This window comes from Xyrauchen texanus, chromosome 23, assembly GCF_025860055.1.
Source record: "Xyrauchen texanus isolate HMW12.3.18 chromosome 23, RBS_HiC_50CHRs, whole genome shotgun sequence".
Lineage (NCBI taxonomy): Eukaryota > Metazoa > Chordata > Actinopteri > Cypriniformes > Catostomidae > Xyrauchen > Xyrauchen texanus.
The window spans coordinates 13631335-13652163 of record NC_068298.1 but is presented as its reverse complement, the minus strand read 5'-3'; the positions used below and the strand labels follow the sequence as shown (position 1 = coordinate 13652163).

Sequence of the window (20829 nt, the reverse complement as noted above, 5' to 3'; positions counted from 1 at the left end):
AATTATTATGCCACTTGGGAATTTGACATACAAGTTCAGGGATCCACACGTCTGGCTTTTCACTGTTTTTCAGCTCCTTTTTAATTCACCCAAATTGTCAGTCCAAATGAAACACTGAAAGGTTAGTGTGTACAGTAATTAACAGCACTGGGCCTAATGAAATCAAAAGGGGATGGTGTGTACCATGAGGATCAATACAGATCTTTAAGTGTGAGTTGGCTTGGAATTGTTCAGGGAAATGAATACCACTTAATAATAATAATAAGTTGATGAAAAGGCAACCTGCCTGAATGGGCTAAATGAGAATTTGCAAGAACACAGATAAAGCTGTCACTCTATGGTGGCAACATATTGAGCTACGATCATGTGGCGACATACTGTATTGAGCTATGCAAACATGTTCTCTGCTAAACTAGAGTACATAATTTGGGTTTTTAAATGATGATGAATAAAACAAAGCCACTAAAGGCCAGTTAGAGTGTTTGTTGAATTTATAATATATGACTCTAATGTACTTGTGTGTTTGCCCACCAGACAAAACAAGGATTGGGGAACAGATGCTAGATGTAAAAATTTGCAGCTTTGCTCACATTCTTGAAATGAGAAAAAAAAAAGTGAAAGTGTTATTAATCCCATGAATAGTTTGACTATGAACCCCTACTGTCTGAGACATTAACGAGCAGCACAGGATTGATAATTCTGCACCTTTTGCAAAACCGTCTCAAAGATGTTGAGAAATCTGCTGTGTCCTAAATACACTTAAAAGCTAGGCAGAGCTGACCTTTAAAAGTGTGAACAAACAACCTTAAACACTATGAGAAATTGTGTAACCGACACTTACTTTACTTTTAAAGTTGTAACACTCTTGTTTTGGTCACATACTAAAAGAAGGGGATCCATTCTTCCAAGAGTAGAGTTAATTGTATTTATGTTTTTGTGAGATAACCCAAACTACATAGATATATACACAACAGCAATATTGTCAGCAAATCATCACATCCAAAGAAAAAAAAAAAATCACAACTTCATTATGTTAGAACATTTCAGTTCACCACATGTTTGAGTCCAGGCAGAAATATAGTCAATTTCTCACCACACCACAAGCAGTTCAGGTTAGAAGCGAGTGTTTCCAATATTCCAAAAGTTCATTAGAAGTCCCGGAGTAGAAGTCCAACAAAAAGTGTTTCAAATCATGACCAAGCACCAGTCCGGGTAATCAACAAAGGTGTAGAATCAGAGCACAACATAGTCCAGAAGAAGTGTCCATATTGAATGAAGCCAAAAGAGAACCCTCTAAACAAATAGGCAAATACAAATCAAAATATGTAATTGACACAGATAATAAACATAGAATTACAAAATATATACAACTTACATTGAGCTGTTGAACCAAAAAGATTCCTCATAATAGGGTTTCTTGCATACGGCTCAGTTGAGCAAACACTCAAAGCCATGCCAGTACCTCTCTAAATGCTCTTACTTGTCTCTCTTAAAAGGATAGCTCTTCCCAAAGAAACCTCCATAGCTCCCCCTTGAGGTGGGGAGTAGAATAATGGAACATTCTTTCAGAACTGTTACAAAGTAAAGTAAATAATAAGGCTTGTTAGCACACTATATGGTGAGGTTGTCACAATTGGAGCCTGACATTAAAAAAATAGCCTCTTATGAGCTTTTCAGCTAAATTTAATCAGTGAATCGGTTATGAAACACACACACACACACACACACATGCGTGTTGTGTTTCCATGTTTTATGGGGACTTTCCATAGACATAATGGTTTTTATACTGTACAAACTTTATATTCTATCCCCTAAACCTAGCCCTACCCCTAAACCTAACCCTCACAGAAAACTTTCTGCATTTTTACATTTTCAAAAAACATAATTTAGTATGATTTATAAGCCGTTTTCCTCATGGGGACCGACAAAATGTCCCCACAATGTCAAAAATTTCGGGTTTTACTATCTTTATGGGGACATTTGGTACCCACAAAGTGATAAATACACGCTCACACAAACTCACACACACACACACACACACACACACACACACACACACACACACACACACACACACACACAAATTAAATTAACCAATAAAATAAATCTGCCAATATGGAAAAGGATATTGGAATTTTAGTTTGAAGGACATAGTTCACAAAATATATTCTCATTTAAGACAGTTCGTAACAAGATGTTCATACATAACATTTCTGTCATTACAATTTTGACTCCAAACCTTAGCCCTTGTGATGGATTCCCTATATCTGACAGCTTGCCCCTGTCTCCCCTATGCTTTAAAAATAAAGCTTAGTGAAGCATGTCATAAAGATGAAGTGTCTCATTCTGGGACATTTGTGTCAATGGGATTGACAGTGATCAAGATAAGGAATTACTAAGCATGCTCTGTTGAACATAAACTTTGAACATAAAGTTACCCAACCACTTTTTGCAAATACACTGCCTAGCCAAAAAAAAAAAAAAAAAAAAGTCACCGTTTGGATTTAAATAAGCAGATACTTAAGAGCATATGATTTGATAGTTATTGCAGTGATTAATATGTTTCAGCTGGCAACAATTCCTTTAACCCTAAACAATGCAGTGTTTAGCTTCTCATTTCTTAAACAGCCATGTCGGAAGACATATCCCGTGGTCGTGGACATTTTTTTACTCTGTTTCAGAAGGGGAAAATTAAAAAAAACCTTGAATGATCATGATCGGAGTTCACTAAAACACTTAGTGAAGTCACATCATAAAAGGTCTACAGTAGAACTCATGGCTATGTTTAATAGTGAAAGTAAGAGCATTTCCACACAGCATTTCCAATGCTAATCGAAACAAAATGACTTAAATTTGCTAGGTAGCATAAATATTTGACTGTGGAGCAATGGAAAAAGGTTATGTGGTCTGATGAGTCCAGATTTACCCTATTCCAAAGCAATAGGCCCATCAGGGTAAGAAGGGATGCACAAGAAGCGTTGCACCTGTTATGCATAGTGCTGGCTGTACAAGCCTCTTGAGGCAGTGTTATGATCTGGGGTTGCTTCAGTTGGTCAGGTCAAGGCTCAGCAACATTGTGCAGCAATAAAATTAAATCATTGATAAGTGGTGAATGAGGTCCACCTGTGTGCCACAACAGTCTCGCGTTCCAGTGAGGGGCAGCTGGAGTATTTAAGGAGAGGAGACAGTGGCAGATGAGAGAGAGAGAGAGAGAGAGAGAGAGAGAGAGAGAGAGAGAGAGAGAGAGAGAGAGAGAGAGAGAGAGAGAGAGAGAGAGAGAGAGAGAAAGAGAAAGAGAAAGAGAGATGCACAAAGCTGTCTACGTGTCAGTGGGGTTTATGCTGAAAAGCAAACCTTGTGTGTACTGCTGAAAAGCAGTCTTATTGTGTGCAGCTGAAAAGTTCAACAATAAATGTCTGCCTGTTTTGTCAAGCCGGCCCCAACTTCCTCCGTTCCTTAATTGTTACACCCATTAATGGATTTTTTTCTTCCCTGGTGGCACAGGCATATTCCAGGACGACAATGGCAAGATTAATCAGGCTCAATTTGAAAGAGCGGTTCAGGGAGCATGAGGAATAATTTTCACATATGAATTGGCCACAACAGAGTCCTGACCTTAACCCCATTGAAAGTCTTTGGGACGTGCTGGAGAAAACTTTACAGAGTGGTTTGACTCTCCCGTCATCAATACTTGATCTCAGTCAGAAATGTATGCAAATCTGGATGAAAATAAATGTTTTGACATTGCATAAGGTTGGCTATATAATGCCACGGCCAATGTGCACAGTAATCAAATTAAATATTAAGGTTTTTTTTATTTTTGTATGTAAATCACAAGCAAATCAACATTAGATTAAGTATAGATTGGTATAATGTCCTGAACTTATTCTCCCCATTACTCTACATATGCTCTATTAATGTTTGTAATGTTGCTATGTTTGAAGGTGTGTATATGCTTTAACTATATATATAGTGTGTGTGTGTGTGTGGGTGGTTGGTTGTTCACATGCATAACTGGAACAAGGTGCAGTGAGATATTACACGCTGAAAGCTGTGCTGTATTTCACAGAAATATAGGCACATAAACAAGGCTCCTCGGGCAACTGTCTGATGGCAGGTCATGTGGTCCCTTCACCTCCACTTAACAGCTGAGGAGGAGGTCCAAGGCCTTTCAGACAGTTCTGAATGGCTGAGGTACCACGACAGCTTATGCTTGAACATCCTGTCACCGTTTTAGCACTTTACTTGCCACTTCCTGCCAAGGAGCCCCCAGTCATGAGAGCAGCTATTTGAAGCTTTGGAAGGGCCAGGAGAACACTGTTTTTCAGACTACATCACTGAGTTGTACTTTTAGATTTTTCAGAGACAATTCAGAGATTTAGACTTTGTAGTACTCGCAGGTGAGGCAAATAATGTTGATCATCTCTTAACAAGGCCACATGTCAAGATCTGGTAGATTATATGACAAGCGAATAATCGTAGTCAATCGTAGTTCTCATAGTCGATATGTTGAATGCAGGAGAAATGGGCAGGAGTAAAGACCTGAGCGACTTTGAGAAGGGTCAAATTGTTATGGACAGATGACTGGGTCAGAGCATCTCTGGCTTATGGGGTGCATGGTGAAGAGTTCAAGGTGTTGCTCTGGCCTCCAAATTCCCCAGATCTCAATGCGAATAAGCATCTGTGGCATGTGCTGGACCAACAAGTCCAATCCATGGTGGTTCCACATCACAACTTACAAGACTTGAAGGATCTGTTGCTAATGTCTTGGTGAATGATACCACAGGACACCTTCAGGGATCTTGTTGAGTCCATGCATTGGTGGGTCAGCGCTGTATTTGTCAATGTTTTGGCTCATCAGTGAATTGTGAGTGTGGTATTTATTAAAGCAGTAAGCCACGAGAGGATGTGCATTATAGGTACTACAGTAAAGGTGCATTTATAGGCTCAATTCAAAGCAGAGTGCATAAAATCCACTTAACCGTGTTCAATTCTTGGTAACTGACATACTCAAATGGCTTATTGCTTTAATAAAATATTTTTTTTTTTACAAAACAGAGACAACAGCTTCATGATAAAAGGAGCAAAAGTTTAATATTATTACATTCATTTGTAAAAAATTATTTTGCAAACTACTTGTAATAAAGTTAGTTAATCTATATATACAGTGTATATATATATATATATATATATATATATATATATATATATATATATATATATATGGCCAAAAGATTGGAATAATGTTCAAATGTTGCTGTATTGGAAAGTAATTGGTACTTTAATTCACCAAATTGGCATTCAACTGATCACAAACTATAGTCAGGACATTACTGATGTAAAAAACAGCCCCAAGTAATTTTTTATCAAATCTAGACAGGCCCCATTTCTAGCAGCGATCACTCCAACAACTTATCCTTGAGTAATCCTGCTAAATTCCTAATTTGCTACTAGAAAATCACTTGTCATTATATCAAACAAAGTTGAAAGCTATTTGGATTTCATACAAAGGTGTAAGGACAACTGGCTCTAACAAGGACAGAAAGAGATGTGGAAGGCCAGATGTACAACTAAACAAGAGGATAAGTACATCAGAGTCTCTAGTTTGAGAAATAGATGACTCACATGTCCTCAGATGACAGCTTCATTGAATTCTACCTGCTCAACACCAGTTTCATGTACAACAGTAAAGAGAAGAAGAGTGCAGGCCTTATGGGAAGAATTGAAAAGAAGCCACTTTTGAAACTGAAAAACAAAAAGAAAATGTTAGAATGGGCAAAGAAACACAGACATTGGACAACAGATAATTGGAAAAGAGTGTCATGGAGCCTATAAGGTGCGTGAGAAGTGCCCGACAAGACAGCCACATCTATGGCAAGTGCTACTGCAAGCGTGGGGATGAAATGTCTCCTGAGTATCTGAACAACTGACAGCTACAATGCCAAGGATCTGCAAAGCTGTAATTGCTGCACGTTGAGGATTTTTTCATGAGAACTCTTAGAAGTAGTTTAAGTTCAAGTTTTAGTTCAAGTTGTAGTAGTAATTGTTCACATTATTAATGTTCTGACTATGCATTGTGATCAGTTGAATGAAACTTTGGTAAATAAATGTAACAATTTCTTTCCATAAGAGCAAAATCTGGCTGGAAAATCTCACACTGTGATGATATAATAAAATTACTGAGGATATGTGATGTGATTACAAGTAATGACATTACTAGATTTTCCACCCATCTTTTTTTGGATAGGAGCGATATGGGAAATATTTCTGTCCCAATTTTTGCATCCCTTCGTCTTCTATAAGTTCCGTCCTAAGGGCAAAAAGACGAGTTCATTGTCTTCAATGTTGCATGTGATTGGCTGCAAATAAGCAATATATTTTAGCTTTATGGAAGGGTTGACCACTGTTGAAGAAGGTTCTGCTTATTGTAGGTTTTGTCCAACGTCCATGGGTGCTTTGAAATTTATACGAATTTGCTTTCTGGCCAACGTGTTTGGTTTTATTGAGACATAAGCTTTTAAAGGATATCTGGGATTTTAATTCCCTGGGGTGTGAGCTTAGTCCAGCTATCAAAAGTGCTGTTCCAGCTCGGTGGTTGGTCTGAAATTAGCCCATAATAACACCTCAACAAGCCAGATCAACTGAGACAGGTTTGGAATAGAGAGCGATTGAAGGACAACACTACACAAGTAGTCCATTGAGGATTGAGAGCCCAAAGTGAATGTTTCCTTCTCATCACAGACATCACAAGAGGGCTATGACCCCAGCAAGGACATCTAAAACAACAGCACTGTGCCGCAAGGTACTTAAGTACTTAAAACACCTCAAACATATGGCTTACTAATGAGCAGGCTTCACATGTTTATTCATGTATGACCAGAATTTATAATGAAGGAAATGAGAAGCAGACACGAAAAGATGGTGAGTTTATGTGAATGAACTATTGAGCACAATTCTTGACTGTGAATATACTTAAGGCCAGATTTTAATGCAGTATGATGCAAAAAGTAGTATAGGACATGACATTAAATGCAGTCATGTTAAGGAAACTTTTCGGTCATTTATCTTAAATTAAAGACTGATATTTTATTTTAAATATGATCTGATATTTCAAAAAAGCCTACTCAATGATATCCTCTAATTTTGTTATCAGAATTAAAACTTCAACTAAAAAAATTGCATATGAACTCAAGATTTTGCATCTATGAAGTAAATCAATATCCATCTCACAATTAGCAATACAGTTTTATGCTGCAGATACCTACCTAATTTACCTCAGGGACATGTCTATATAGTACATTTATTTGTTTTTTAAAGAAAAGGTGATTACAAGATTAATATAAATTGAGATTCCGAGATGCAACACAATAAGCCCTGGTGTATTTAATCAATTATTAATCCAATATTTTAATGATCAGAAAACTGGGGATGATCAAAGGCCAGATTCTTGTCTTCCTGCCATTGCTCACTGGCTCTTTGAAGTGCTGTGCCAACAAATGCAGTTATCTCCACATTTCAGGTGCATGCATACAGTACATGTTGTGGATAGACCAGGGTTGTTGACCCGGCCTTTTGCCATACACAAAATAAACAACAACGTATAACGTCCACCTTCAGATCTGTGCAGGCAGACTGACAGCAAATCATTTTGGTTAATTTAAAGATCATTCCTATCATCTGACCCATTAAAGATAATTCATATTTTAATTTCTAAATAATTCCTCTTTTCATCATGAGGATTCTACATTACTCTAGTTTCAGGAAAGTCTTGTAAAAGGAAACATTGCTATAGCAAATCTTATACTGCTCCACCAAAACGTTGTTGTTGTTACATTCACACATTAGCTAAAGCCATACAGTAACTACAGCTAGGATGTCTTCATCAAAGCCACTGCAAACTTAAGGTATTATCATCTTTGAACGACGCAAAATATGGAGGTGGATTCAACTGCAAATTGTTCTATTATATTTAGATTGTAAATACGTATATATAACAGGTTCGTAAGTTGAGCAATGGAGGAGTCAGGAGACAGCCAACTGTCAATGTGTATTTTATTACTTTTCAACATCACTCCAAAAAAAAAAAAAACTTAAACAGAAAGGTCTCTTAGAAGCCACATAAACACACAAACATGTTACTGCTATAGAGGAAGGAACAGTCTCTCTTGTTTCTCTCTCTATGGCTACTGTCGCATCCATCGACCTTTTAGGTCTCCCTCTGCCATCACTATAACAAGACACAGGTGTTAAAGATAACGACAGCAGGTGACAAGCCTTACCGCCCTCCCTCTCCCGATATATGACCACACCCCCATCCCCACAATGTACTAGTAGAAATACTCTACATTAAATTGTTATAGAGATATTTTAACATTCTTTTAAAATTGAATGTTAACATAATTTAAATCTGGCACAACATATCACATCTTAAGATGGAAAGTAAATGTTCAAATTTGTGATATTTGAGTGTTAAGATATGATTTGAAAATAACTACTTAAACCTCAGTCACACAATGCTATATTGCTTCCGAGGACTTGGAAAATACTACTGTAATGACACATTTATAGTACTTTTGAGTAATATTTTGAACTGAGGCTCAGATGTTCTGGAAATATCATATGGGTTTCAAGCAACATAAAGGTGATTAAATGAGGATAAAAGGTCACCACTGTATGTGAAATTTCATTGTAAGTGTGTTGCTGGATTTCATTCCATAGCATGTCTCTATTCTGCATGACTGCATGAATGCAACATGATTTCAAAGAAGAAAAATTCCAGCATATTAACTTCACGTGTATGAGCCAGGTTCAAATTTGTCTGTCCAAATATGTCTGCACATTACTCTGCCAATTAAATCTGAATAGTAAATTTTGGTCAAAGGGCAAAGCTCACATTAACTCCCAGCACATGCATATCTTGCTGAAAAGGCTCCTTGTAGTGAAAGTGCAGTCCCATTCATGGTTTTAAGCTAATGAGCTAATTAATTTGTTGATTATTATTTTCATCCTCAAGATGGATTGTCGCATGGCATTGTTTGACTTCACGAACAACCACATAATTCAAGGGGCATAAATTCACAAGATGAGATATCTCAATGCCTTCTGATGAACCAATCCAGTATGTGACGAGATAAAGAGGTGTCTGGGATACTTCCCTTTCTGCCTGACAGCCTGTCGATGACCTTTATTCATGGACACATACAATCTGCCTTCAGCAACACAAACCCAAGCCTCCATTGTGTTTGTCAAAGTAATTGTAAAACAAATAAGATGTATTTTTCCCTCTATCGGATAAATCAGTGTGGGTAGATATTGTGCAACATAGCAGGTTGTTAAATGTTCCAAATAATTGCTAAAGGAATGCCTTTGTTAGGCATGAGAAATAAATATTTCTTTGGTAACAATATACTCTGAAATCATTATTTTTTAAATCTGTTTATGGGATTGTTCTATGCTGAGCAAGGCTTTATGCTTAGCCCTATATTCCAATTAATATAATTTGTCTAACCAAAAACATGAATCTGCATTTTAAGTCTGTCTGATGGTGTGTAGGACTTGAAGCACACATTCCAAGCAGACATCCCAAATTGCATGTGTGAATGCTTAGAAGCAAGCAAACCAGTCATCCCATACCCAAACTTTGTTTTCTCATGGAACGCAACTTGACAATCATGTAATGGTGGCTGGAGATGAAAATGTGCAGACACATTCCACTTATAACAGTGTCAGAATATATAAAGTTTTATCCTGTTGAAATCTACATCTCTTATTAAATTAGAACACCAGAGGCTCCTGTTTAAATATTTCATTGCCTTGATGAATCTTGGTTGTTTTTCATGACTGGAGCGATTATGTTTGTGGCATGTGAGGAGATGCTTTTTGCTGCTATTGTCCCTTGTAACAAGCACAGATTTCTTTTGTAGCCATGTTGTCTGAAGCCTTGAAGACCTGACAGGCCACATTAGTCAGCCCATCCCGTATGCTCCACTAATGTGTCTGACCTCTGTCACAAATGCACGTGGGCCCTCTTTTTTGTGCGAATTGTTGATTTGTTGACATGAATACTTGCTTCCTGTTCACTTGCACATCTAAAGACTTATCCTTTATGCTTGCATCCCACAATGCTCTCTTTTAGTCTCTTTATCACTGTTGCTTCTTTAAAATCGCATTCCTGCTCTCCTTTCAATATCAAATTGCTCATTTATTATACTGGAAACAAAGAAAACACAATCAGTGATTAAAAATTAAACACAGTTATCTCTTCCTGAGCTATTACGGAGTCCCTCGGGAAGGAATGCTATTTTCCTGCCTTGCAGGCGTCTTTTGTTCCCTTTTTGGAGGCATGTCACTATTTATTGTTAATTCTTGATGCTTCATTTGAAATGCAGTTCTCCCTGACAAGCACAGAAGACTTCATCTCTGTGTCAATGGCTGACTGTGAAGTCCTGATTTCAGGTTCACATGGAGCAGAGAATGTATTCCACCACAAGCTCTGTCAACCTGCTAATGCTGTAATCATAGCTGACTGCAGGCTCACACTGCTCTACCTCCGAAATCAATATGTAATCAGACACATCATGCAGAACTCATAGAAACAGTTTTGCAAAGTTAAATATGTGTGATGTGGCTTATCAATATGAGTCTATTTCTGGGAGCAGTATCTCAACTCTATAAACTGTAAGTTCAAGGTAAAGTAATTATTGAACTCCTCTATGATGCTGTTTGTAGCCTTGTTTTGACATGTCTGACTAAAGCATGTGTTGCTTTGTTATTGGGCAATAATTGAAGCAGAGAAGAGTTGTCCTCATTAACAGTCTTTGCCTAATCCTTTTAACCCTGCTGCCAAAGTGTCTAAGCTACACAGAAACTAACAAGAGCCTGGCATAAACTCTGTGCCATATAATCTGCATTTACTTTATATTGAAGCTTAGGGCAATGACCTTGACCTACTCTCTTAAGATGAGCTACTGAAGTCTCATAGAAGTTATACTTATTAAGGGCTTACTGTAGATTCATTTGGATATTTTGCCTGAAGTTAAAACATGTATGCATCTTAACAGTATATACTCCAACAGAATTGAATTTTGTAGCTGCTGGTTTGTTCGTTCATTCTGTTACTTTCAGGGTTATGATGAAATTCTTGCAACATCACAAATAAATAAAATGCCTGCTCTTTTGAACATGTTGATGTCAACAATAAAGAGACGAGTATTCTATGAGCTTATTTACAAACACAAATATTTCAATGCATTAATTGTTTATGGGGTTTGTTGGACTCTAAATAAGGCACAGTATGTCTTTCTAATCTTTGTATAATATCTGATCCATGATAATGCATGAATAAGTACATTCTAAATTCAATGCAGTTGAACATAACATTAACCTGTTGATATACACTCCCTTTTTGAGCACAAACCATGAAAATGACATACATGAACTTCAATGGTTGTATTTTCTGAACCCTTTGGAGTATGGACACAGTTGTAGTATCTTTTGAAAGATGACACTTTGGGCTTTATTTACCAAGTTTTTGTTTTAATCAGAATTAATATATGTTGTTATTTTTTAAAGTTAGAGAAGCTGAAGTGTATAGGATTGGAAATATGTTGTGCTGAACATGTTTTTATAATCTAATAAAATAATAATAAAAGTGCCAAGACAACCCAGAAATACAATATTCTCAAAGCCACAAGTCGAAAGAAGTTACATTTCAAATTTGAAGATGATCTATCAACAAATGAGGTTCCTGGAAGCTTTTTTGTCTGAAAATTGTTGCCATTATACAGAGTAAAATTAAGGCTCTGCCTTTCAAGACGGCACAAAATTTGACCGCACTTCCTGGCTATTATGAATAAAACTACACTGCATTTTTAAAAATAGACTTTGGAGACAGGCTCATTTTGTTTACAGGACTCTAATATATAAGATCATATACAGTTTTACAACATGAATGCAGCTCAGATTGCATAGTTTGTTGAAGAACGATGACAAAGGTTAATTCTTTCAGGTGAGATTGCATGTAAACAATGGAGAATATATCAATATTTCTCAGATGTATCAGTTTTATGGACAAAAAGTGCTATTGGCTGTTTTTCAATGAACGCTTGGATGGACATGGAAAATTTACCCAAGTGTGGCGAATTCACTGAGATGGTTACAGGAGTGTTGGATATTGAGAAACGGATTGATTTTCTGGAATCATCGGAGAGGGAATTAGCTGCTAATCTGCTAGGGACCAAGGCAGACTTGGAATGCGTTTGGGAAAAGCTGGAAGACCTTGAGAATCGGAACCGGCGAAACAATGTCAGAACTGTTGGAATTTCTGAGCGAGCAGAGGGTAAGAATATGGTGGAATTTCTGGATGGGATTTTTCCATGACTGCTTAAAATAACAGGCCATAAGATGGAAATTGAGCGAACTCACAGGGATCCAGCGTGGCGATCCGCAGAGGGAGACAGGTCCCAATAAATTCTGACCAAATTTCCAAGATCATCTGATCAAGATCTTGTGTTACGCAAGGTGAGGTGTAAAGAATGGCTATCCTAGAAGAACCACAACATTTTCTTGCATCAACGGAAGGTCACTTTTGCACTGATGTTCTCGGCCAAATTGAGAATAGATGTTAAGGATGGCTGCAAAGTATTTACTTGTCCCCTACAAGCATCATCAGCATCAGGACCCGCACCAGCCAACTTCATGACAGCTTCTTCCACCAAGAAATCAGACTTTTGAACTCTTGATCGCTCACGATGCATATAACAGCACCATACATTATTAGCCTCAGACTGGACCCACATTTTCTACTTCTCTTAATAACACACTGGCAACTGACATTCAACCGACAGCTGAATGTCAACACAATATTTCATATTTATTTCCACTGATTGCATGGGGGAGGGGTTACAGTATATTTTTATTGTGTATAGTCTTCTTATTTTGTGAAAACTATATATTGTATATTGTATATAATTAGGTGTATATTTTATATTGTTTTGTGTAAAAAGATGTGTAAACTTTTTTATGTGTAAATCAGATGTTTATAGTAATTGTCATACTGCTATGTTGCTTGGAACCGCACCCAAGACTTTCACCCACTGTTGCACTTGTGTATATGGTTGAGTGACAATAAAGGGATTTTATTGACTGAGCAAAAAAAGTATCTTGATTCTGAGATAACCTTGGAGGATTGCGGCGAGGTAATTAAGGCTTTGCCTACAGGCAAGGCACCGGGGCCAGATGGCTTTGCCGTTGAGTTTTTAGATATTATGCCACAGAATTGGATCCACTTTTGCTCAAAATTTATACAGAATCATTAATGTGGGCAGGTGAGCTTCATTAAATTTATATTTGATTGGGAAAGTAAATGTTATTAAAATGAATTGTATTCCAAAATGTATCTACCTGCTACAATCTGTCCCTGTAGATGTCCAACTCTCTTATTTCAAGTAATTTGATAGCATAGCGAAGTCCTTAATTTGGAAGAGTAAGCGTCCCAGATTACATTTCTATAAGTTACATAGGCCGATTGACAAAGATGGGCTAGGCTTACCCAAGATTTTGTTTTATTATTTTGCATTCGGTCACAGACATTTGGCTCATTGGCAGCTTCCAACTGAGAGAGCCCCTCCCTGGTTTTCTATTGAAAAGGAAGTTCTTGCCCCTATTTCGCCATTGCAAAGCCTTTCTATCAAACTAATCGGAAAAGTTAAGTTACACCCTGTTATCTCGCATTTGCATTCGGTATGGACAAAAGTGTCCAGTGTTAAATTCAGACATTTATTTAAATGTTGCCTTGAGTATATGGCAGAACACAAACTTATGTATTAAGAAGTCCCCTTTCTTCTGGTCAGAGTGGATTTTGAGGGAGGTAAATATATGAGAGAGGAGTGTTTGGTACAACATTTTGGGATTCACAGATCTCAGTTTTATAGGTATTTACAGCTGTGCCACCTGCTCTGTACTATTTTTGGGAGTAGCACACACTCCCCAAAGCGGCAGGTGCTCTGGGAACGGTGATTACTGCTTTTGGAAAAGGTCACGAGGCATCAGTGTATTACTCCCTGCTAATTCGGAGTCTGGGGGACAGATCTTTAACTTCTATCAAGAGATTATGGGAGAAAGATTTCAACTTGGTACAAGAGGAGGGAGTGTGAGCTAGGATTCTAAAAAATGTAAAGTCTGCATATATAGATGCAAGGGTGTGCCTTATGCAATTCAAGATTTTACATAGATTTTATTGGACCCCCTCTAGATTGTATAGCCTTGGCCTTAAAGACACACCCACCTGCTGGCGATGCCAATCATAGTATGGAGACACGCCCCATGTTTTTTATTGGTGTGTTGAGATCCAGGAATTCTGGTTGAAGGTTCAGAGTTTTGTGTGACGTGTTGGGCACTCGGGTTTCATTTTGCCCCAGATTCTATGTTTTGGGTGATGAACGCCCCGTTCATCGATGTGGGGAAAAGACACATAGAGAGTTTCACTGGCATAAACTCTGTGCCATATAATCTGCATTTTATTTATTTACTTTATATTGAAGCTTAGGGCAATGACCTTGACCTACTCTCTTAAGATGAGCTACTGAAGTCTCATAGAAGTTATACTTATTAAGGGCTTAGTGTAAATTTATTTGGATATTTTGCCTGAAGTTAAAACATGTATGCATCTTAACAGTATATACTCAGTTTCAGTGTGATGATCGCCAGGCAGATTATTTTGAGGGGTTGGAGGTCAGCTGGAAGTCATTTGGAGGCTCCCTCATTTCGGGAGTGGTGCACAGAGATGGGGAGGGTGGCAGCTTTTGAGGAGGTGTCATTTGGAAGATGGGGTAACTTGGATTTGTTTGTTGAAAAATGGGGCAACTATTTGGAGGGCTCTCGGTGTGGGGTCGTGGAGAGAGTAGAATAGATGTAAATGTGTATGATTATATATATATATATATATATATATATATATATGTGTGTGTGTGTGTGACTTATGCAATTATAAATATATATATATATATATATATATATATATATATATATATATATATATATATATATATATATATATATGTGTATGTGTGTGTGTGTGTGTGTGTGTGTGTTAGTTAATATTTTACTAGTACCTTTGTTTGGAATTTTTGTGGTGTACAGGGCCCTCGCAAGAGATAAAGCCCCGGGGGCCTTTGGTAATGTAGCTCTGTGTATCATATATACAAGTTTAGGTTCTTGGAAAGGTCCTTATGTTTCAGTGCTTCTAAGAAACCTGCTCTTATAAATATCTCATGCAGTACAAATTTCTCACGCCACTTTGCTTAAAATTTGAGGATATTTAAATGTAATGATTTTATTGCCTTAGCATCACATGCTTACTTAATTGACTGTTGCTTGTCATCCAAATTTTCTATCGCCTTGTGTCAGGATGAAGACAGATTTTACAAGCAGTTTTCTGATTTCTATTTAATCAAAAGTAATTTATTTTGAGAAAATGTCACTCGTGAATGCTTTGTGATTCAGTGTTCTTTATGCACTGAAGGGGCTTTTGGCAGCGTTTGAGATCATCGTTTTTGTTTCTGAAGTGCCTGCCCCAGCATGCATGATCTTTTCATTATCATGAAGTGCTAACCCGGGGTCAGTGAGCACAAAGTTATGATTAGAGCAATTTCTAATTTTTAGCATTTAGTTAATTATGTTGCTCTGGAGGCTGCCATCCATTTAAACTTCAAATCCCTTGAACGTTGTTGCAAAAATTTTTTTTTTTATCATTTTAGGTGCATAAAAACTTGTGAGCTGCAGAACCAGGAAAGCAATATGCTTTCAACTAATCTCTGTTTTTCTAAATGCAATGTCATTTCTCACATACTCTTCTGAGCCCTTTGGAAACTAAATGAGAAAAAAAAAGATGTTTTCACCTTCACTGATGAGAACATACAAGTCTGTCACTGCCCTTTTCTCTTGCTGGTCATTTGTCTCTGTAGCAGATATCTTTATTTTTTTGTAGAATGTACTCCATTTATTTAGGTGAAAGAAGCATGTGGTTTTATTTATTACCCAACTAATGATTAGTTTGGTTGAATTTATGGTTTTTGAATACTTGGGTCAAAGTGGATAATTAAAACCAGTGTTGGGTGTAATGCATTACTAAGTAATTAATTTCTGTAATTAAATTAAAGTAAGGGATTACTCTTATTTTTCAGTAATTTCGTTACAGTTTCTTCTGATGTAATTTCGTTAAATACTGTATATACTATAGAAAAATTCTATATAATAAAATTGCGTATTTAAAATCGAAATGTAACATCCATTGTTAAAAAAGAAAATTCTAATTTAATGCTGCCCCCTTAAATTCTTAGGTTAGTTTATGAATAATATTTGATTTTATATGATTTATTTGAAATAATTAAAAGACCAGTTTCATGTCTATTCTTGTAATTTTCATCTGGTAGAGCTTGATAAGTTTTTTAGAAAGTAATTAGTAATAAGTAATGAAATTACTTTTTAGACAGAGTAATTAGTACAGTCATATTATTACATTGTAGCAAATGTAATTATTACTTAGTAATTAATTACTTTTTTTTAGAGTAATTTACCCAACACTGGTCAATACAACATATGAGATTCAAAAGAAAGTACAGAATGTCAGTGTGGCCATTTATGTATTGGATGTTCAGTTTGTTAGCAGGGTGCATGTGAAAATGAGAAGTGGCAGCTCATATGTTTTTCAGCTGAGCGGCTTTGTGCACAGATCTGGAGAGATTCCTGTTGGTGCCTTACTGGTTCATGAGCAGCAGCAAATGAGAAAATTAACCATAATGCTATTTCACACTACTCCACTGTTGGAGATCACCCCTGCCTGCATCTGCACTGCTAATATGATGGGAAGAGGCTGCAGCAGTTTTTAGGGTGACTCTGCATGAGTGCTAACATATTTGTTATTTCCTATTCATGGAAACAAGTTATAACCCTAATGGACTATATTAGATATTAGACTTGTTCAGACTACATTATATTAGAGTAAAGTCAAGTATTTTATATCAATATAATATATAAAAATAATACAAATAATAATAATAATAATTAGTATTATTATTAATAATAATCATAATAAATATAAAACATTAAGAGGCTCAAATAAATTGGAAAGAAATGCTGGATGTTGCTTAATTAGGTGCACGGTGCATTGTTTGGGCTGCATTTGCAGTTTATATGCAAACACTGAGAATTAAGCTTGGGAAAAAATATTTAAAATAAAAAGCTTTAAAGAAATAGAACTTCCTTGAATGTGTACATATTTTGAGGGTCACAAATATGCACAGACAGACAGCCTGTTTGGAATGCTGTAAACTAAGTCAACTGGAATGATACAGACAAGTGGCATGTTTACATACATTTTAAAAGTTTGATATCAGTTTGACTAAAACAATAATTTACCTTTGTTCAATTTAATCTACAAACATAATTCCTCTTTTAACGTACCAGTAAGATTCAGACTAACAGACTTTTTTCCCCCCTCTTGAAATGTGTTTTTGAACACTGAAATTTATTTTTAAATGTAAGGAAAATATTTGTAATATCGCAATTAAAATAGCAAATAAAAAAAAAAATTAAAAAGGAAAAGAAAACATTTATTCAATTGGACTTTTGACTTATCATTACAGAAATATTGCCCTTTTAACAACTTCCCCATGTGACAACTAGCCCGGTCTCTGCACTCTGATAACCATACAACATGCCTATATTCCCCTAATAAATCACAGCGCCTGTGAGCCTTTAAAATTTAACAGGAAATTTGTTTTTTTACAGAAATACACAAACACATACACACACACACACACACACATATATATATATATATATATATATATTTTTATTTATTTTTTTTTTTTTTATTATTATTTATTTATTTTTTTATTTTTTTATTATTATTATTATTATTATTATTTTTTTAATATATATATTTTTACAGTTCAAATGAACCCTGTGTATAGATGTGCATCTTAGGCTTAGGCTATTTGTCACTCAAAATGGTGTTGATGGTCCACAGATACCTAGTTGAAAAAACAAGATATGGATTGTTTGTACTCTTGGCTTGGTCTGTATAGACCATTTCAAAAATTTTAACAAAACAAATGAATTAGAATGGTCCAAACGTATTTCGGAATCCTTTCAACAAAGTTACTTTTTCAAGGTAAGTCCACACGGTGGCCATTTTTGGAATGCTCTTGGACATTTTGGGCAGCTATTTTTCTATGTACACAAGCATCATAACAGTGCAGCTCATATCTACTTGAATGGAGAAAGACCGAAATCTCCAAAACAGTTGATCAACATTACAATAAAAGAACATATTTCAAATAAGCAGTAAAGATTTTATTGGTCCAAGGTGCATGTGGCGCAAGATTCACATCTATCTCCCTCTGGGGTGTGTGTCCGGCAATGCATCTAACTAATGCTAGACACTAGCTCCGTTCCTGGACCTGTGAAGACGCCAGCAGGTAGAGACTGGTCCCCTGAGGAACACTCTGTGTTTAAAGGCAGTGGTGATTAGGCTGTATTTTTTTCATTGATCGTTGGCTGCCATTGGGCATTCCAATTTTGTCCATTCATTTAATAGAAGTGGCGCACCTTTGCTAAATGGTCTCTGTTTTTACAAACAGGAAATGTTCATGGAACAGTGATGTTACCAACTACCAGTCCTTTAAATGGTCTATAGATGGTATTTAGGGATATAATGTCTGAAAAAAAGTTTGCATTGAAATGGCCTGTCCTTGCCTGCCCCCCTGCTTTCTTATTCATGTGCCTCTTGCAATCCAATTGGATGTGTAACAGATAGTGGAGAGTTGTGGCTATGATCATTCTCAAATTGTCCTTGACAGCTGGATTTAATCAATTATGGCAATAGATTTGGAATGTGCTGGGCAATTAGAAACATTAAAGTAATATTTGTGGCTTGTGTGGATAACAAAATGTTGTCATCTTTACAACACTAAATTGCAATAAATTTCCCTTAAGGGTCATAATGGTAATTTAAATCAAATCCAGATTTTTAAAGGGATAGTTGACCCAAAAATGTTAATTCTCTTATAATTTACTCATCCTCATGTCATCCCAGATGTGTGACTTTCTTTCTTCTGCAGTGGTGAATGGTAACCAAAACGCTGAAGGTCTAAATATCACATAAAGGCAACATAAATGTAATTCACACGACTCCAGTGGTTTAATCAATGTCTTCTGAAGCAAACTAATCGTTTTTGGGTTAGAACAGATCAAAATGTAATTAATTTTTCACAATAAATCTTGACAGCAGTCTCCTTGGTGATCGTAATTTCAAGCTCAATTACACTTCCTATAGTGCCATCTAGATTTCTGCGCATGCGTCAAGCAACTACATTTACATTTACATTTACATTTATGCATTTGGCAGACGCTTTTATCCAAAGTGACTTACAGTGCAATTATTACAGGGACAATCCCCCCGGAGCAACCTGGAGTTAAGTGCCTTGCTCAAGGACACAATGGTGGTGGTCATGGGGTTAGAACCTGTGACCTTCTGATTACCAGCCCTGTGCTTTAGCCACTACGCCACCACAACTAGGAAGTGTAATCGAGCTTAAAATCAAGATTGTGCTCAGAGACTTCAATGGCAAGATGTGCAGTGAAAAAGAAGTTATAAATTCATTTACATTTACATTTACGCATTTGGCAGATGCTTTTATCCAAAGTGACTTACAGTGCACTTATTACAGGGACAATCCCCCCGGGTCTACTTTTATTTGTGTACACTCACAATAACAACAAATCCTTGTGCTTTTGTAAAATAAAGAAAATAAAAAGGTTGAGCTGTAAGCAGTCTCTGGGTTCACAAGCATATTTCTGAAACACGTCACAAAAATTTAATGAAACTCAGTGAATACTTATCACACAAACATGAAACATATGTCTAAAGAAAGTCTTAAAATATCTACTTTTAAATAAAACAATTAAATTCAGTTTCCAGACTTGCCAGCCAGGATTCAGAGTTTTGAAATTTGAAATATGTCCTAATAAGCTAGTTTTAATTACATTTAAATTCTGTTTTGGCTAAAGCAGGTATTTAAATTGTATGCTGTATGATATAAAAATGATATGTAATATGATATAAAAATAAAATGAATTTTTAGATTATATTTTAACTAGTGTTTATGCTGCCTCATTATCATCAACAAAGCTTGTGCTTGCAAATATTATTATGATTTCTGAAGGATCATGTGACAATGCAGTAATGATGCTGAAAATTCATCTTTGATCACAAATTGCATTTTACAATATATTCAAATAGAAAACTGTTCTTTTAAATTGTAAAAATAGTTCAAAATATCACTGATTTTACTATATTTTGGATCAAATAAATGCCGTCTTGGTGAGCAGATGAGACTTCTTTTAAATGGTAGTGTAGGTCTAAAATTAAGTAAAGTCTTTATGTAAAGAAAATGTATAGTCAGATTACTTCTTTTAACTTAAAACTTGATTTTGATCATTAAGTCTCCTCACATTCATTCTCTTTCTGTCACATTCCTCATTGATAGGCCCAGGGGAGGGGTCTTTTGTCTCCTCAGGTGTGAATTACAATCAATATTCATTATAGTTCACACCTCCTCGCATATGACCTTTCTAACACTAAAAGTGTCTTACAAAAGTTCAATTACTATATTGTTTTGTATGAATGAGTGATCAGGATGGTTTTCACATCATTTTGTAGCAAAAATGCTAGGCTACAAGATCCAGTTCTCAAAAGGCTTGTGGACAAATGTTTAGTCTGTGTTATATGGCCTTATTTAAAAATTATTTTTTTCAAAACCATGCATA

The 20829-nt window shown here is 36.2% G+C and overlaps 1 protein-coding gene across 1 annotated transcript in view; it reads left to right on the top strand.

Annotated features, from left to right (window-relative positions):
• Window positions 1-20829, top strand: part of LOC127617337 (protocadherin-11 X-linked-like) — a 233656-nt gene that overhangs the window by 117435 nt on the left and 95392 nt on the right. The window contains exon 5 of the mRNA XM_052089326.1: window positions 889-910. Coding sequence (XP_051945286.1) covers window positions 889-910 — 22 coding nt within the window. The remainder of the gene's footprint in view (window positions 1-888; window positions 911-20829) is intronic.